Source organism: Pan paniscus, chromosome Y (genome assembly GCF_029289425.2).
Source record: "Pan paniscus chromosome Y, NHGRI_mPanPan1-v2.0_pri, whole genome shotgun sequence".
Classification (NCBI taxonomy): domain Eukaryota; kingdom Metazoa; phylum Chordata; class Mammalia; order Primates; family Hominidae; genus Pan; species Pan paniscus.
The window spans coordinates 44310050-44327926 of NC_073273.2; the positions used below are offsets into that span (position 1 = coordinate 44310050).

At 41.9% G+C, this 17877-nt stretch overlaps 1 protein-coding gene across 3 annotated transcripts in view; it reads right to left on the reverse strand.

The window, feature by feature from the left end:
* Nucleotides 1–1338: 1338 nt before the first annotated feature.
* Nucleotides 1339–17877, reverse strand: part of RPS4Y1 (ribosomal protein S4 Y-linked 1) — a 28156-nt gene continuing 11617 nt past the window's right edge. For 2 of the 3 annotated variants that reach the window (XM_055107045.2, XM_055107044.2), the window contains exons 5-7: nucleotides 13481–13652; nucleotides 3045–3202; nucleotides 1339–1497 (exon numbers count right to left, since the gene is read on the reverse strand). In XM_055107045.2, the coding sequence (XP_054963020.1) occupies nucleotides 1396–1497; nucleotides 3045–3202; nucleotides 13481–13652 (432 nt within the window). In that variant the 3' untranslated portion in view covers nucleotides 1339–1395. Of the gene's footprint in view, nucleotides 3203–13480; nucleotides 13653–17877 lie in introns of all 3 variants that reach the window. The other variant, XM_063602032.1, reaches the window with a different exon arrangement.

The window sequence follows — 17877 nt, forward strand, 5'->3', positions numbered from 1 at the left end:
TCTCTGCACTCTGCAACCTTAGGGACCTGGGAAGGCACCCCTCGTCCTCCAGGATCAGGCTGTCTGCTCCCACTGCCCTCTCCTGGCTCCCAGAGCCTGCTCCAATCCTGGCTGAGGAGGGGAGCTGCCCCATGGGTCTCCTCTGAGCTGTCCTGTTGCTCAATAAAGCTCCTGTCTTGCTCACCCTCCACTTGTCCACGTACCTCATTCTTCCTGGACGCAGGACAAGAACTCAGGACCCACCAAATGTCAATCCTAATATACCTGTAACACAAAAGAGCTGATACATTCCCCTTGGTTGCCACATTGCAGGCAATGAGGAAAGAAGCCCTGCAGTACTCTGGGGAGCCAAGACCTGGGAGCTCCCTGAGCCAGGGATGTGGGCTCCCCATTTGAGGCCGTGCAGTTCCTGGCATCTCCAAGCTTCTGAGTGCTAACGTGTTCCCCAGAGCCAGCTGTGGAAGCTGTTGTGGTACACCTGGTCCAGCTGCAGCTTTAGAGAGAGCCAGCACCCATCCTGGCACCTGGAGCTGCCTGCCCAGTGGCAGCAGCCAGCATGTGTGACTGCAGTGGCCAGACCTCATGCTTGTTCACATACCCCTCACTGGTCCACGCCTGGTTTGCCCTTGGCAAGCATGGGATCCAGGCCAGTATTATATGCCAAGCACAGCCTGCGATGCCAAGTGGGCAGAACGAGCCCAGCAGGCCAAGCAAAACTCAGGCAAAGGCGCCACCAGCCATAGAAGTTTCTGTAAGAAAACCAATATCCAAAGATCCTATAAATATGACATTAAAGTGACAATCCATGAGAATAAGAAGTTATTCTAATGGGCCCTTAAGTGGAGAACCATTGCCGAATGGGTCAAAGAAAGACCAAAGACTCTGTATGTGAAGGACCTGACCTGCCACTGCTGGCTTTGAACAAGATGGAGAAATGGGACATTTAGGCAAAGAATGCACATAGCCTCCAGAAGCTGAGAAAAGCCCTCAGATTGCCAGTCAGCAAGGAAAAAGGGACCTCTTCCTACAGCCACAGGATTTAATTTCTACCAATAATGTGAACAAGCAAGAAAACTAAGACCATCTCCCATAGCTTCCACAAAAGAATGCCGTCCTTTCTGAAATGTCATACGTTTTTTGTACTTCGTTTTGGAATGCTACTCCATCACTCTGCCCACAGAGATGGTGTGGGTAACATGTATGAGGGAAGCAAAGGTTTATTTACTGGAGGGTCAGAGGAAGTATAGGTGGTATTCCTAGAGATCTTAAGACAGTGCCAAAATCATGAGCAAATTCAAACCCTACTATTATCCACAAGGGGGAAAAAAACACATTAGGAAACGAGAATTCACTGTTTATTTGTGCAAAGAAAAAAAGATATGCTGCTACTGCAATTTAGCCACTGCTCTGTTTGGTGGCCAGCCTCTTATCTCTCTCTGCAGCAACAGTAAGTCGAATGCCCTTTCCCCTGGGCAGGGAAATCCAAGGTTTATTGCCCTGCAATAGAAGAGGAGATAAAAATAAGTACAGAAAGAAAGGGAGGAGAGAAAAACAACATCCCACCAAAACACACATGCCTCATACCTTCCTTCACATTAATAGCCAGCTAACAGAACACCACCCAACAAAATCTAAAACAAAATAAACACTTCCTTATACATGTCTCCTGAGAGGTTATCTGCCTCTCACAGTCCCTCCCACTCCTCACTGCTGAGCTGCTAAATAAAGGTCTTCCTGCTTCTATTTTATGTGAAGCAATCAGCCAACAAGTTTTTCATAAGCATCTTTAAAGGCAAGGCCACTAACTTCAGGTTCTCATAGTTTTGAAGTCATGTACTGTCAGCACCCTATCATCAGCTTTACAGAACTTTTACATGCATTTACTCACTTCCCTGATCCCCTGCTTTCAAAGGTATAAACTGAGGTTTCATAATTCAATACTGAGAAGAGGAATGGCCCAACTATAGAGCTTCTGAGTGGCACAGCCAAAAAAACAACAGCAGGCTTTGCCTCTATACCACTTCTCTCAAATATCCTAAGGACTGCCAGGGTACAAGTGAAAGATGCTGCTCCCGGGGCTGAATAGCTTGATGAAAAGCTTTTCAGTTGGCCAGGCATGGTGGCTCACACCTGTAATCCCTGCACTTTGGGAGGCCAAGTTGGGTGGATCACCAGGTCAGGAGATCGAGACCATCCTGGCTAACACGGTGAAACCCCGTCTCTACTAAAAATACAAAAAGAAATTAGCCGGGTCTGGTGGCGGGCGCCTTAGTCCCAGCTACTCGGGAGGCTGAGGCAGGAAAATGGCGTGAACCCAGGAGGCAGAGCTTGCAGTGAGCTGAGATCGTGCCACTGCACTCCAGCCTGAGCAACAGAGCAAAATTCCGTCTCAAAAAATAAATAAATAAATAAAAATAAAAAGCCTTTTCAATTATGTCCGTTGCCCTTTCCTTAAGTCTTGGGGCAAGTGACTCCATGTAAGGATACTGCATGATTTCAGAGGTGCTCCTTCACTGAAAAGGTCTCAAAAGATCCCAGAGCAAGATCATCTTGAATAAGTAAACTAACAACTGTTACGTGCCTTGTAAATGCCCTTATTCTCAAATTTGCAACTCACTCATAGCCCCCTTGCATCAATCTCCATCAACTCCATGTTCACTGATGAACTGTAAGGTGGAGTCTCAGAGGGGTTTAGCAGACTCACTTACAAAAGTAAGGGGGCATAGCACTACCAGGATTGGAGCCAGTGACCTTAATCCAGCCCATACCAGTGATGTAGCCCTGCAAAAGTTGCAAGGCTGAGTTTAACTTAATTTACTGAATGACACTGCTGGCATCTCACACAGACCACCTGAAGAGGCAGGTGTAAGGCTCTAGATCTAATCTTGTTTCTTCTCAGAGGCTCTAAACAGAGAGCTTGCTGCACTCTGTGAACCTTAACACTGGAAAAAGAACAAACAGACAAACACCAGTAGTGGATGCAGGTGTTTATGCTTTTTAGGATGAGTCTTCTTAGAAAGAAGTAAAGAGAGTGTAAGTCTTACATTGCCAATGACAAAAATGTTGGAAAGCGTCGTGGCAAAGCTGTTGCCATTGGCATCCTTCACATGCACCACATCAAAAGAACCAGGATGTCTTTCCCTGTTGGTGATCACACCAACACGACCGAGGTTGGCTCCACCAATCACCATACACAAATTGCCTAGAGGGAAAGGAAAATAAACGGAGAGGAGTCATTTTAAAACCAGACAGGGGCGTGTTGCCTTTAAAACAAATTAACACACACGGGCTCACCAGGAAAAAAAAAAAATGGAGCATCATCCCAAAATTGTAATTTCAAGAACTCTTGTCACTGTAAACGAATGCTATTTGTGAATTAGATTGCAGTCAGCATTTAAAGGCAGGCCCCTAATGATTTTTCAAATCATAAGCTTTCCCTGCATTGTTTGTCCAACAATAATTCTTCAAAGGTTGAATAAATAATCATTTTGGGGTTGACAAAGATGGCATGGAACAGCACTGGGTAGGGTGGATGGGTAGAGAGATAAGGAGGATGACTGAGAGGGAGGGAGAACTGGAGAAATTCAGGCTATGAGAAAGACACTAGACAATAATGAAAGGCTTTAACTGGACGGCTAGCTAATCCACTCTTTCAATGGGGAATCTTCTAAGGGCTCTCAGGGTACCCCTGGAGGAATACATTTGTTTCAGACATCTAGAGTTATTTTTGCGGGACATAACCATCTAATATAAGTATACTATCTAGGACACAGGCTACCTTGTCAAGGAAGTTCTACCTATCACAGAATAAACATGTTTTAAGAAAAACTTTCCCTCAAACCACTGCTAATAAAGACTCAGCCACAAGTCCTCTTTTTTATGTGAAGACACATTTAAAAAAAAAAGGAAAAAGGACACGTCCTCTTTTTTTAAAGAAGACACACCACCAAAGCCAGAGAATAAAGCCCTGTCTTAATACTAACAAAACAAAACACAAACAAGTAACCTAGCCTAAAAAACTCCAGGATAAATTTGAAATTATAACCTATGAATCAATGGCACAAACATATTACACTTATTGATCTGTCAAAAACTGATGGGAAACAGAAGAACCCAACTCAATCTGAGCATCTTAAAGATGAGGCTCTAGGATGCAAGAAAACTACAATTATCTCTAAGGTAAAAACAGATTTCTGCAGTTTGACCCTTTCTACCACAAATATATTGGTTGATCCAACATGCAGATTTTTAACAGAAACCCCAGGCCAGCTGCTTATATGTGTTTTGACATGGTGAGAAGCCATAGGAATTAAAAGGACCAAAGGTTTTGCCTCAACATTAGCAACTGTACTGGAGAGTTAGAGAAATGATTTGAAAGTAATTTTGTGTAAGATGCTATGGATACCCACTAAAGTCACAAGAAAGTACCCACAGACCCGTATCTGAAAGATAGCAAAATCACATAAAAGGCCCAAGATTTTGTTTCTTAAGTCAGCGTACTTGGCCAGTCCTTTAGGGTCCTTGTGACAACTACTAAGACAGTAAACAAGCAGCCCCTAACAACCTCAGTTACAAAGAACTTTCTTATACTATACTTTAATGTAGAGTTAAGGAAGGTTTGGATAGAAGCACCTGCTCAGTAACAAAATGCAGGGCTTGAGCTAGCTGGTAAGCAGAAGATAATCCCGAAAAAGCGGTAAGATGAAATGTCAATGAAAACTTACTATTTTGCTCAAGACTGAATTGCAGAGCCTCCTTTAAGAGAAAATCAGTACTTAGGCAAGAGTAGCAGAAATGCCTTGCAATGCTTATGTCAATTAAAAGGTGCACAAAGTTTTTTTTTAGTTCATTCTCCAAAGCCCTCATGTGGGAACACTATGGACTTAGTATGCATAGGGAAAAAAACAGAGCTAATTATGGTAAAATTCAAATTGTTAATAACAGTTCCTTCACTTCACTTGTTTGTCACTGCTTCTAAAAGTGAAGAAAGGCTACAAATTGATGAAAACATTGATTCTTTCAAGATGTGTTAAGTTCCAGTAAAAAGCCCCTGACATTTAGAATGGTGCCTACTACGGCACATTAGTAAATGGAGGTTGAAAGCGGAGACCCTTCACATGAATCACTATTTTATAATTCTTGAATGTGTCAGCTCTATTCTTTATGTCTATCAGACAACTCCCAGGAAAACAGACTGAGTGCAAACTACTGTTGACTTTTGTTGTGGGACACTCCTTTCTTTTTGATGGTCTCACAGGGACAATGGAATAGAAATCAAAGCTCCGGGTTCAGTCTCCAGGTGAAAACAGCAGACACTTCCCATGATTAGCTGGACCCCAAAGGCAAAACCCTCACAAACACCTGAGCCCAAAACAATCCTTCTTCCTAATAACTTAAAATCTGAAATTCACCCTCTCTGGACAGCCAGCAAGGGAATCTCAAGTCTTGATCAAGGTGATCTCACGCTGCTAAGACAGCCCAGATGCCAGACAGAAGCAAGGCAGAATCATCTTGATCGCATAGTTTTCTTACTAACAGTACTTTACATGTAGTGTCTAGCATGGAAGGAACTAAGACACCGTGATAAAGACCACCACCCTCAACATAGCACAAACCAAATGCAGAACTTGGAACTGCCTTAAAAGGGTGTACAAGGCTAAAAGAAAAAACAAAACATAACAAAACTAATGTAAATCAACAAGAAGCCCACCTTTGCAGAGTAACCTAGTGGATTTGAAAATCAAACAAATAATGAAAAATGTGGTTACCAAAATTAAGAATGGAAAGGAATGGGTTTAATGAAACATGTCTATAGTTGGTTGAAGACAGAATCAGAAAAATAGAAGGTGCTGAAAATAACTGCTCATGATGCACCATGGAAAGACAAAAGGATGAAAAATGGAGAAGACTGGACAAGTGGGTCTACTGTGAAAAGCTCTAATACAAGTTAAATCCAAGTCCCAAAAACTGAAGTGAGAGGAAGGTTATGGACAAAGCAGTATGTGAAAACAAAATTTTCTACTGCAGTGGATCACAGCTAGGCATGGTGGCACACACCTATAATCCCAGCTACTTGGGAGGCTGAAGCAAGAGAATGCTTAAACCTCAGAGGCAGGGGTTGCTGTGAGCCGAAATCATGCCACTGCACTCCAGCCTGGGTGACAAAGCAAGACTCTTGTCTTGAAGAAAAAAAAATGCCAGGCACGGTGGCTCATGCCAGTAATCCTTGCATTTTGGGAGGCCAAGGCAGGCAGATCACCTGAGGTCAGGAATTCAACACTAGCCTGGCTAACATGATGAGAAAACCCTGTCTCTACTAAAAATTACAAAAATTGCCAGGCACTGTGGCTTATGCCTGTAATCCCATCACTTTGGGAGGCTGAGGTGGGAGGATCACCTGAGGTTGGGATTTCAAGACCAGCCTGACCAACATGGAGAAATCCCGTCTCTACTAAAAGTACAAAATTAGCCGGGCATGGTGGCACATGCCTGTAACCCCAGCTACTCGGAGGATGAGGCAGGAAAATCGCTTCAATCCAAAAGGCGGAGGTTGCAGTGAGCAGAGATGGCACCACTGCAGTCCAGCCTAGGCAACAAGAATGAAACTCCATCTCAAAAAAAAAAAAAAAAAAAAAAAAAAGACATACAGGGATGGGGGTGGAGCAGGGTATATGAGACAGTTGTTACAACAGCAGAGAGGCCATAGTACCACAGACAGGCATCAGGCAAAGCAAGAGGTTAGGGGCTTCAGAGAAGCACAGCCAAGAAAGTACACATGCAAGCCCTGAGATGAGATTCCCAAAACCTCTAGCCTGGCTGACTGGTGAAGGTCATACTCCCTGTATGAAGACACATAGGGAAGACTGGAAGAGGTGGCTGTTTTTCTTTAGAAAAATGAGCCTAAAGAAACGATGATGTATGAGTTACCAGACAAAAAATTCAAGCTAACCATCTTAAAGATGCATATCAAACTAAGGAAACAGATACAAACAAAATCAGAAAAACAACCCATAAACAACATGAGAATTATCAACAATGTAAAGGAAACCCACAAAAAAGGATCAAACTCTGGAACTGAATACAAGTGAACAGAATTTAAAAATCACAGGTCCAGAAAGAATCTGCAAACTTGAAGACAGGCCACTGAAATTAACAAGTCAGAGGCGCAAAAAGGAAAAAAAAAAAATAAAGGTGAGCCTAAGAGAGGGAGTAGCAGACACCATCAAGAGGAACAATATACAAACTACAAGAGTCCTAGAAGGAGAAAAGACAGAAACAGAGAAAATGAGAACAGGATTTGGGGGAAAGACAGGGAGGGGCAAAAAGCCTACTAGAAGAGAATAATGGCGTAAACTCCCCAGTTGTGTGAAAGAAGATGGACATACAAATTCAAGAAGCTGAACTCCAACTAGGGTAAGCCCAAAGCATCAAGAGACAATATAATCAAACTCTCAAGAGTCACAAAGAAAGAATCTTGGAAGCAGCAAGTAAAAAGTGACTCATCATTTACAAGGGAGCTCTTGCTAGATAAGCTATAACTCTGCAATCCAGAAGACAGTGGGATGACATATTCAAAGTGCTTAAACCAAGTGACAACGAAGAGTCTAACTATAAAAGAGCCAAATATGAGTGACAATGGCCCATGACACAACCCTCAAGAGGAGGCCCTGAGAACATGTAACCAAGGTGGTCAGGGCACAGCTTGGTTTTATACATTTTGGAGAGGCATGAGGCATCAATCAAATACATTTAAGAAATACACTGGTTTGGTCAAGAAAGGGCAGGGTTGGTGGGCTAACAGGTCCAGTCTATTGGTGAATTTAAACATTTTCTGGTTGACGGTTGAGTTTGCCTGGGATTGGTAAGAAGGGAAAGGGAATGCTCAGGTTAAGATAAAAGATGATGGAGACTGAAGTTCTTCTGAAGTCTTAGGGAAGTGGTTGCCCTTAGAGACAATAAATGACCAAGGTTTCTTATTCAGATTTTAGTTTATCTCTTTCGGATTGGGAGGGTCTGGAAGAAAAAGATTTATCTATTTTAATAGAGATTCTTTACAGATGCAGATTTCTCCTCCACACCCACGAAGAGCAGCTTTGCAGGTCCATTTCAAAATATGGCAAACATGTTTTGGGGTAAAATATTTTTATTTTCTTCATTGTCTCGTAATGTTATCCCAGAGTCAGACTGGAACGTAAGTCATGAAATATAGGGTTAAATAAAACCCATCTGATGATGAGTCATGCTCATTTGTAGGGCATAACTCTCCAGATCCCTTAGATAGGGATTTGGGCAAGATAATTATCAGGGTTTAGTCCTCACAAGAATACCATAACTTTCAAAATGAAAGAAAAAATAAGACCTTCCAAGGTAAGCAAAAGCCACTAGGCTGGCCTTACGAGAAATGCTAAAGAAAAGCGCTTCAGGATGAAACAAAAGGATGTCAGACACAAAACCATATGAAAAAAAGAAAGAAAGAAAGAAAATATGAAGCTTTCTGATAAAGGTAAATATACAGACAAATAGAGAATCCTAGATCACAAAGGTGTATAAATCACTTTTAAGTCTGGTATAGAACTTAAAACACAAAAGCATATCAACAACCATAAACCAATGGTAAAAGGATACACAATAGAAAAACATTCATGTGTGCCATCAATAACAAAATTTGTCTGAGGGGATATGGAGATGCAACTGAAGGCAACAGTTGAAAACAGACTGTTTTCACTTTAAGATAATTTATGTAATCCCCTTGGTAACTACAAAGAAAATAACCATGGAAGACACACAAAATCAGAAAGGATTCAAAGTGTTCTTTTATTTTTTGTCACTATAAAAAGTAAAGAGCAGCAGAGCACAAAAAGGCAGGTAATAAGGGAGAAAAAATAGGTATAAAATAGCTACAGAACATACTGAAAATAATTAACAACAGAGCTATACTAACTAATGCCTTCCTTAACAGCAACTATTTTGACTGTAAAACAGATGAACTCCTCACCCCAATCTAAGGACACAGACTAGCTAAATGAATAAAACCAGCCAACCAACTAATCAAGTTACAACTATATGCTGTTAACAAAAGACCAGTTTCAGATTTAACGACACACACAGGCTGAAAGTGAAGTGCTGAAGTTGATGTTCCAGGCAAATAGTAAGCAAAAGAGAGCAGGGGTGACCAAACTTGGGTCAGACAAAATAGACTATAAGTGAAAAATTGTCACACAAGACAAGGCAGCTCAAAAATGCTTATGTTACAACAGAAGAAAGATCTCAAATGAATAGCCTAACTACATTACAAGGAACTAGAAAAACAGCATAAACCCAAGGTTGGCAGAAGGAAGAAAATTAAATAAAGACCAGAGCAGATATAAAAGAAAAAAACGGTAAGAAAAAAGAAAAAAAGCTAAGGGTTGATTTTTTAAAACAGATTAACAAAAACTGACAAAACCAAAGTTGAGCATGGTTGACTCACTTGGATAACACACTTCCTAATTTGAAAACAAAATACAAAATGACAGTAATTCAACAGTGTGATACTGGCATAAAAGACAGGCAAACAGACCAAAGGAAGAAAATAGAGCCCAGAAATAAACCCAAGCATATATGGCCAAATGATCTTCAACAAGGGTGCCCAGACCTCTCAATGGAGAAAAGACAGTCACTTCAACAAGTGGTGCTGGTAAATCTACGTCCCCATGTAAAGAAACAACATGAGAATACCTTACATCACACCATATACAAAAACCAGCTCTAAACAGATTAAATGTAAGGCCTTGAACTGTAAAGCTCCAAAGACAAACACAGAGACCACAAGCTTCATGACATAAGAGATATAATTTCCTGGACATGACACCAAATGCAAAACCTGACAAATTTAAAAATGCCTGCCAACCAAAAGAAACAATCAGTAAGGGTGAAAAGGCAACCTATGGAATGGGAAAAAACATCCACAAATCTTATGTCTGATACTATCTAAAGATGTCCTACAACTCCACAATACCAGAAACAACCTAGCTAAATACTGGACAAAGGACATGAATAAAACCTTTCTCCAAAGACATACAAACACTCAAAAAGATGTTCAACATCTTACTCATCACAGAACTCCAAATTTAAAAAAATAATAATGAGATATGACCTCATACCTACCAGGATAGCCACGAGGAAAAAAAAAGAAAATATATAAAAAGCAAACAACAGCAAAGTGTGGGAAGGAATGTGAAGAAACTGAAATTCTTCTACACTGTTGGTAAGAATGTAAAATGGCAAGGCTGCTATAAAAAAACGCACAATGGTTTCTCAAAAATTTCAAAACTATCTCATCCAGCAATGCCACTTCTAAGTGTGTATACAAAAACATCCAGCAGGATCTGGGAGAGTTGTCTGCACCGCTGTGTCCCCAGCAGCATTACTCACAGTAGCCAAGAGGTGGAGACAACCCAAATGTCCATCCACAGAGGAATGGATAAACAAAATGTGGTATACACACACAACTGAGTATTACTCTGCCTTAGAAAGAGGAAGGAAATACTGGCCAAGTGCGGTGGCTCACGCCTGTAATCCCAGCACTTTGGGAGGCCAAAGAGGGTGGATCACCTGAGGTCAAGGGTTTTGACTCCAGCCTGGCCAACATGGCGAAACCCCATCTCTACTAAAAATACAAAAATCAGCTGAGTGTGGTGATGGGTGCCAGAAATCTTAGCTACTCAGGAGGCTGAGGTAGGAGAATCACTCGAAACCAGGAGATGGAGGTTGCAGTGAGCGGAGATAAAGTCACTGCACTCCAGCCTGGGCGACAAGAGTGAAACTCTTTCAAAAAAAGAGGAAAGAAATACTTTCACATGCCACAACATGGATGAACCCCGAGGACATGACGCCAAGCAAAGTTAACTAGTCGAAAAGGACAAACACTATCAATTCCACTTATTAAGACACCACCCAAAAGAGTCAAATTCACAGAAGCAGAGTGGTATGGTGGTTGTCAGAGGTTGTAGAAAGGAGAAAGTGGCAAAGTTGGTTAAAGCACATAGTTTCAGTTTAACAAGATGAAAGAGTTCTGGAGATCTGCCACATAAGAATGTGAATATAGTTAACAACACTAACGAACTGTACACTTAAAAATGGTTAAGGTGGTAAATTTCTGACGTATCTTTTTTTTTTTTTAAACCGCAATTAAAAATTATTTAAGCATTTAAAACCAAACAAACCAAGAACTACAAAAAAACCTTTGCCCTCACTCAGTGGGTTTCTTGTTACTAGGAATATTGGCTTTGTCATTCTGAGATTATTTTATGTACACTCCCAGGACTAAACTAAGTAAACTAGTAAGTAATAAACAAATAAGCAAAAAAATTAATACCAAGCATGTTTGTGTAAGACAAAGGGATATATATTTCAAATAAAGTTAGGGCCGGGGCGGTCGCTCACACCTGTAATCCCAGCACTGTGGGAGGCCAATGCAGGTGGATCACCTGAGGTCAGAAGTTTGAAACCAGCCTGACCAACATGGTGAAACCCTGCCTCTACTTGGGAGGCTGAGGCAGTAGAATCACTTGAACCCAGGAAGCAGAGGTTGCAGTGAGCCGACACTGTACCATTGCACACCAGCCTGGTCAACAGAGCAAGACTGTCTGAAAGCAAAATGAAACAAAACTCCCCCAAAAACAAAACAAAACAAAAACAAACAAGTTAGGTGGGGGAGAAAAAAAATTCTGTTGAATTTTAACTGGGAATTTGATTTAATAAACAAATGAGATACAACATATCATTTCATTGGAGATAAGAAGTCCACATCCATTTTAAAAATTATTCTCGGCTGGGCACGGTGGCTCACGCCTGTAATTCCAGCACTTTGGGGCGCCAAGGCGGGCGGATCATGAGGTCAAGAGATCAAGACCATCCTGGCTAACATGGTGAAACCCCGTCTTTACTAAAAATACAAAAATTAGCCGGGCATGGTGGCAGGCACCTGCAGTCCCAGCTACTCGGGAAGCTGAGGAAGGAAAACAGCGCAAACCTGTGAGGTGGAGCTTGCAGTGAGCCAAGATCGTGCCACTGCACTCCAGCCTGGGCGACAGAGCAAGACTCTGTCTCAAAAAAAAAAAAAAAAAAATTATTCTCAAAGGTATGCAAAAGTTTGAGAGACAAGCATAAGATGCTCCTACCTACCCACTCTCCAGCTTTGTAACATTTTTAAACTCCTGGCCAGCTTTGATTCATCTTTACCTATGCAGTCCTGCGCTGGATCACTTAGAAACAAATGGCCAGTACCAAATCATTAGAACCTGAAATATTCTCGCAAGCCACTCGAAAATCTAAGTAACTCTGCAAATGTTTCTTAAGTGTGTTCCAACATATACATTTTTTCCTTTGTCCCTTTACCCAAGTTTGTCTTCATTCTTTGATAAGAATACTTCCTGAATGTAAGTATTCCTGCTATTACTTCCTGCTATTACTAGGAGGTGCATGATATCTGGTTATCTCTGTGGTCACACTGAAATCAAACAACAGGTTTAGGTATCACAAGCATGACACATCCTGTTTAATATCCCCTCTCAATGTTTTCCCCTAATGGGAATCCCTCTCAACTTTCACAGCGAAGAAACAAACGTTCTTGGCTAAAATTTTCAGGTCAACAGTAAATAACAGAAGTGCAGGCAGCACAGGTACAAGGTCATAGTGGTCAAACAATCAGACAACCCTAGCCTGTGGAGTACTCAACTCAAGACAGCCAGCCTAGGCTCAAACACCAAGGCAACTGAGGACTTTGGCTAGGTCTTAAATCAGAGTCCAAGTGAGGACTGTGGGGGTGCCATAAGCAGGTAAACAGGGAGGGCAGTTAAGCAACAGAACAAAATCAAAAAAAGCAACAGAAAAAAAGTCACTGAAGAATGGCACAAAATGAGTTGCCATTGTTTGTTGTCCCTGACCTATTCTTTCAGTGTTTCTGCATGTCTAAAAATTTCTGTTAAAACAAGTCAGGCAAAATATTTTACTTCCTTAGCTGATCAGGTATTAGCAAGCACTTGGGTATAAACCTGTCAGGAGTCAGAGCCTGAGGTGTAGGGAGGAGAAATAAAGCTGTAGACACATCTTTTTCTCATCACTAGCTTAAGATTGTCTGGACAACTTCAGCCCTTCACCTCAAGGAACACAGCTAAACTTTATCGCATTTAAAACAAACTTCCCCTCTTCTGACAAACAGAATGGACACAGAGTTTACATAGCTATGGTTTACATTCTTGAATGAGGCTGGGCTACTGGAGATAGCCCAAAGGGACATCACACCTCTACTCAACATCAAGAACCCACTGCAAACCCAAGAGACCATGACACAATATGCTCTTAGAGAAAACCAAATGTGTTTTAGTTCTCTCTAATCATAATGGGTGCACAGACAAAACAGAAGAATAAAACAGAAAGACAGAAAAAGAAAAGACAAAGAGGGAGGTGGCAGACAACACAAGGGAAAAAAAAAACTTACCTGTATCAAATTTGATAAAGTTGATTATCTTGCCAGTCCCTAAATCAATCTGCACAGTATCGTTCACCTTGATGACAGGATCTGGGTAGCGGATGGTTCGAGCATCATGAGTCACCAGGTGAGGGATTCCCTTCACTCCCACAGTAATCTTTCTCACTTTGCACAACTTGTACTATAAACACAGCAAGGAAAATCAATTCAATATGTAAACATAAAGCCAGCCTAAAGCAGTCACCCAGACATTACTTATCCCATCGATTTCCAGTATTTCCTCGGTCAGAGAAGGAGTGCTCTTGGGAAAAACTACATTAACCAGTCACAGAGCTGATGACCTCCCATACTGATTTAGTAATTTAGACATTTGGGAAACCTTGCCAAGGGGGAATCTGTTTCAGAACCCTCTGGTGGCTGCTGGAAGAGTGCTCAGCTGAACTAACCTCTGGTCCTTTATCACAGGCTAAAAGCCTGTTGCCTGTGTATCTGAGTGGTAACACACAATCAATTGGTATATCATTTTTTCCTCAGGGACATATTTCCAATTGATAGTCCTCAATGGGCAACTCTGGAGCGGTGGTAACAAAGAGCCCCAGAGACAAACTTAACTCTACCACTACTAAGAACTGCTAAGAACATGTGGCTTTTGCCAGGCGCAGTGGCTCACACCTGTAATCTCAATACTTTGGGAGGCCAAAGCAGGCAGATCACCTGAGGTCGGGAGTTCAAGACCAGCCTGACCAACATGGAGAAACCCCGTCTCTACCAAAAATACAAAATTAGCCAGGGTGGTGGCACATGCCTCTAATCCCACCTACTCGGGAGGCTGAGGCAGGAAAGTCACTTGAACCCGGAAGGTGCAGGTTGCAGTGAACCGAGATTGCACCACTGCACTCCAGCCTGGGCAACAAGAGTGAAACCCTGTCTCAAAAAAAAAAAAATCATGAGGCTTTTATGACCAGGTTAGGTAAAACAGCTGTCTCGGCCAGCTACATGCTCTCTGTACACAATGCTGCTCTTCCTCATCTCATTTTTAAATGGCACAACCCATTAACTACTTCCTTTATTCCTTGTTTAACACTTACCACTCTGGTGTTGCTCGTGACATCTATCAGCAGGAGCAGTTCAACATATCTCATACCAAGTACATGTATCAGCCCAAGAGTTATCCAAGCCCCATTTTGTTCCAGAAGCAATTTTCAGGAGATTCAAATGGTATACTATGTAATCTCAAACAAACATAATCCATTTATGGTTGCCAATGCCCATCCTACATACCACAGGCTCCCCATGGACTGTCACTGCTCAGAAGTGACAAAGTGGGTTTTCTTTCAGCTTTGTTGAGAGAAAAAGCTTATAAAAGTTAAAAGATATTAAAAACTCCACATTTAAACTGAGTACAGTCCTCTGAAGTCTCAGGACAAATTCTGGGTAAATGTGAAAATGACAAGGACAAACAGAGTGCCAGATGACAGAAAAACTCCCTGAAAAGATGACAGAAATACTCCAGAAACTGTACAATAAATGAACTCAAGGAGCCACTTTTTTGTTTTTTAATCAGCTGCTGCATTTCCTCTCTCCCGTATCTTTGGGCTCTCAGGACTAACTAGGTTTGCCAGCTTCTCTCTTATCACTGCTTTTAACCTGCCTAGGAGGTGTGGAAAGAGACACAGTAAGTAAAGTAACTACAGCTTGGGCTCATTCTCCTATAAAAAAGGCCGCAGTTGAAATACTGTCCCCTTAAGCTTCAGAGGTGCAAGATGGGAATAATTATTGCACACTACTACATCTTATAAATTTATGAGATAATGGAACATAAAGGACCTGGCAAAGCAGTAAACGTCAGCTAATATTATTTCTGCTGCTACTATAGATTTGACACCATTCAAGGTGCTATGGAGATGTGAGGCCATTTAATATAAGCCAGCAGTCCAAAAAGGTGACAAAGGCTCCTATTCCACATGTGGAACTTAGGCCACATTAACTCCCCAGTTAAGGTAAATCTGGAATTCATCAGCCTGGCATATCCAAGCCCACTTATCCATGTTAAGGCCTGGATCCTATGCAGTCAATCTAATGAGAGCACACTCTTCAAATCAAAACTTCACAGTTGACACACCCCTCCAGGCATTCTCCAATGAGTGTTCAGTTTGTTTGCCACCACCACCTCACATTTACCACCACTACTAATAGAAACTCAAGATCATTTCCAGCTTTCCTGGCCAGTGAGTTAAGCAAAGAATTGAAAGCTGCGTAGCTTCCCTGATCAGAACTGCCTACTGGACCAACCAACTGAAAACTTCAGAGACTATAATTCAGAAGTCAAACATAAATGTAGAAATTGAAGAAACTCCCAGATGCTGCATGCAAACATACCAATTAAAGCTCTTAAAAGTTGGAAGCACTTCAAGGGACAATTATGCTGACTGAGCCCTTTTCTTCCAAAAGGAAAAGGAAAACCACATCCTCCTTTCCGGCTGCCCTGCCACTGTGTGTACCACCCCCAAATTAACTTTAGGAGTGCCTTTGGGTCCAGAACTTGGCCCTAAAGGACAATACATCAGAAACCTGCTTGCATACAAACAAAAAGGCCACAGTGTGTAAAACTTTTGTTCTACTGCCTGTCATAGTAAGGCACAGCAGGACAGAAGCCCTTTGAAAGTTTGGATGGAACTTGGAGGGAGTGAATGGTGGCAGAAGGAGAGCAAACCAAACACAGTGCAAACCAAGGTGACTATAGGAATGGCCCCACCATCCAGCGATGTAAGTACTTGGCCATCCATAAACAAGTGTAATGAAGGTAATGTGAATGTGTGCAGAGGCAGGGTAGGGGGTGCTGTCATTAAGATACTGAATACAACTTGGCACATTCCTTCCAACCAGGTATAAACATCCCCATAAGAGAAGACAGATCCAATATGCAACCAAATTCAGCAGATAAGGTTATGTACCAGAACAGAAAATCATCAAGCTATGGTGCTACAGTAGGCAAAATACTTACGTGTGATGAGGCAGAGGGAGAATATGGACACAGACACAGAGTGTCCAGGGTACTGAAAGGAGGTTCACTGAGCAGCCAAGCAGAATTGCCTCAGACAATAAATGATATAACAAGGGCACAGAGGGATACTAACCTGCCCAACCTCAGGGTGAATACATGTGGATGGGGTATAATATGCCTATCAAAGCCCATTCTTCTCTTTGCCCTCTAATCCAAAGTGGAAAAGTACGAAGCTATAGTCCATAAGCACCAAAGCAGTGGGCTAAGATTCCAGGTTTCTTTGAGTCTACGGTTAAGTAAGGCTAGAGGTGCTGAGTAAGCAGACAGAGAAAACACATTTTCCCCTTATACCTCCCAAAGCCCTGGGACCAAACCATAAGAAAGATTACACCACTCAGTATACATTCTGCAACCAGTGGAGCCAGACTTAAAAACAATCTGTCAACTTCACTCTTCCATCCTTATTTAAAAGAGTAACTTGCACTTTACCTTTAAAATTTGCTATCCAATCATCAGTACCAATCCAGTGACCACTTACTAATGCAGTGTTACTTTAACCAACCTAGGGCTACTAGTGGGCATTTTCAATCTCTCCAGCTCTACTCCACGCTAGATATAAGAAACCCTCTGTCCCTGATAACCAGAGAAAGAACTCTGAAATGCAAGCTCTAGTTCTGAAATGGCTCTACACACAGTTACTGAGGTCACTATTACTGATATCCCTATTACAATCACTGCTCCGTGTTCAAAATAAAATCTGGCCCTCTCTACCTCTGCCCCTCCAACTTCACGAAGCAAGTCTTTGCATCACGGCCTGCTGAATGCATTCCTATCACCCAACTGTCCTCCACATTTTTTGCATGTGACATCCTGAAACTACTTGGGTGATTCTAAAACGTTTCCAGTGAAAGTTAATCTTGTCCCTTTTCCACCCTGGCTCATTAGCTCCAAATAGCCCAGGTAAGACAGGTCCAAGCAAGTTCTATGACTGTGAACTCATAGAAGGCCTATTCACACCTCAAAGCCTACCTGCTGCCCTCCACTTTTCATGTACATCCTGTCCAGTGTACTGTCTCAGCTGAGCTGAGAACAGTGGTAAGGGAGTCAAAATAGTTAGCAGGTACTGCTGACAGTCAGGAGAAAGACAGCAAAAACAAAACAAGTAAAAACATTTTCTTCTCCTATATCCTCCACAGATCCTTTCACTAACCAACAGTTTCTGCATGGATAGCAACAGCACCATGCAGTTCACTGCTATATCACAACATCAAACTTGAAGCCTCGTGCCCAAAGGTCCTCTGCCTTTAACTGCACATGTGAAACACCTCTGAAAAAAGATATGGCCTCTCTCTTTAAAGGTGCCTCCAGTTCCAAGTGGCCTCCCTCCATCCTGTGAGATGGT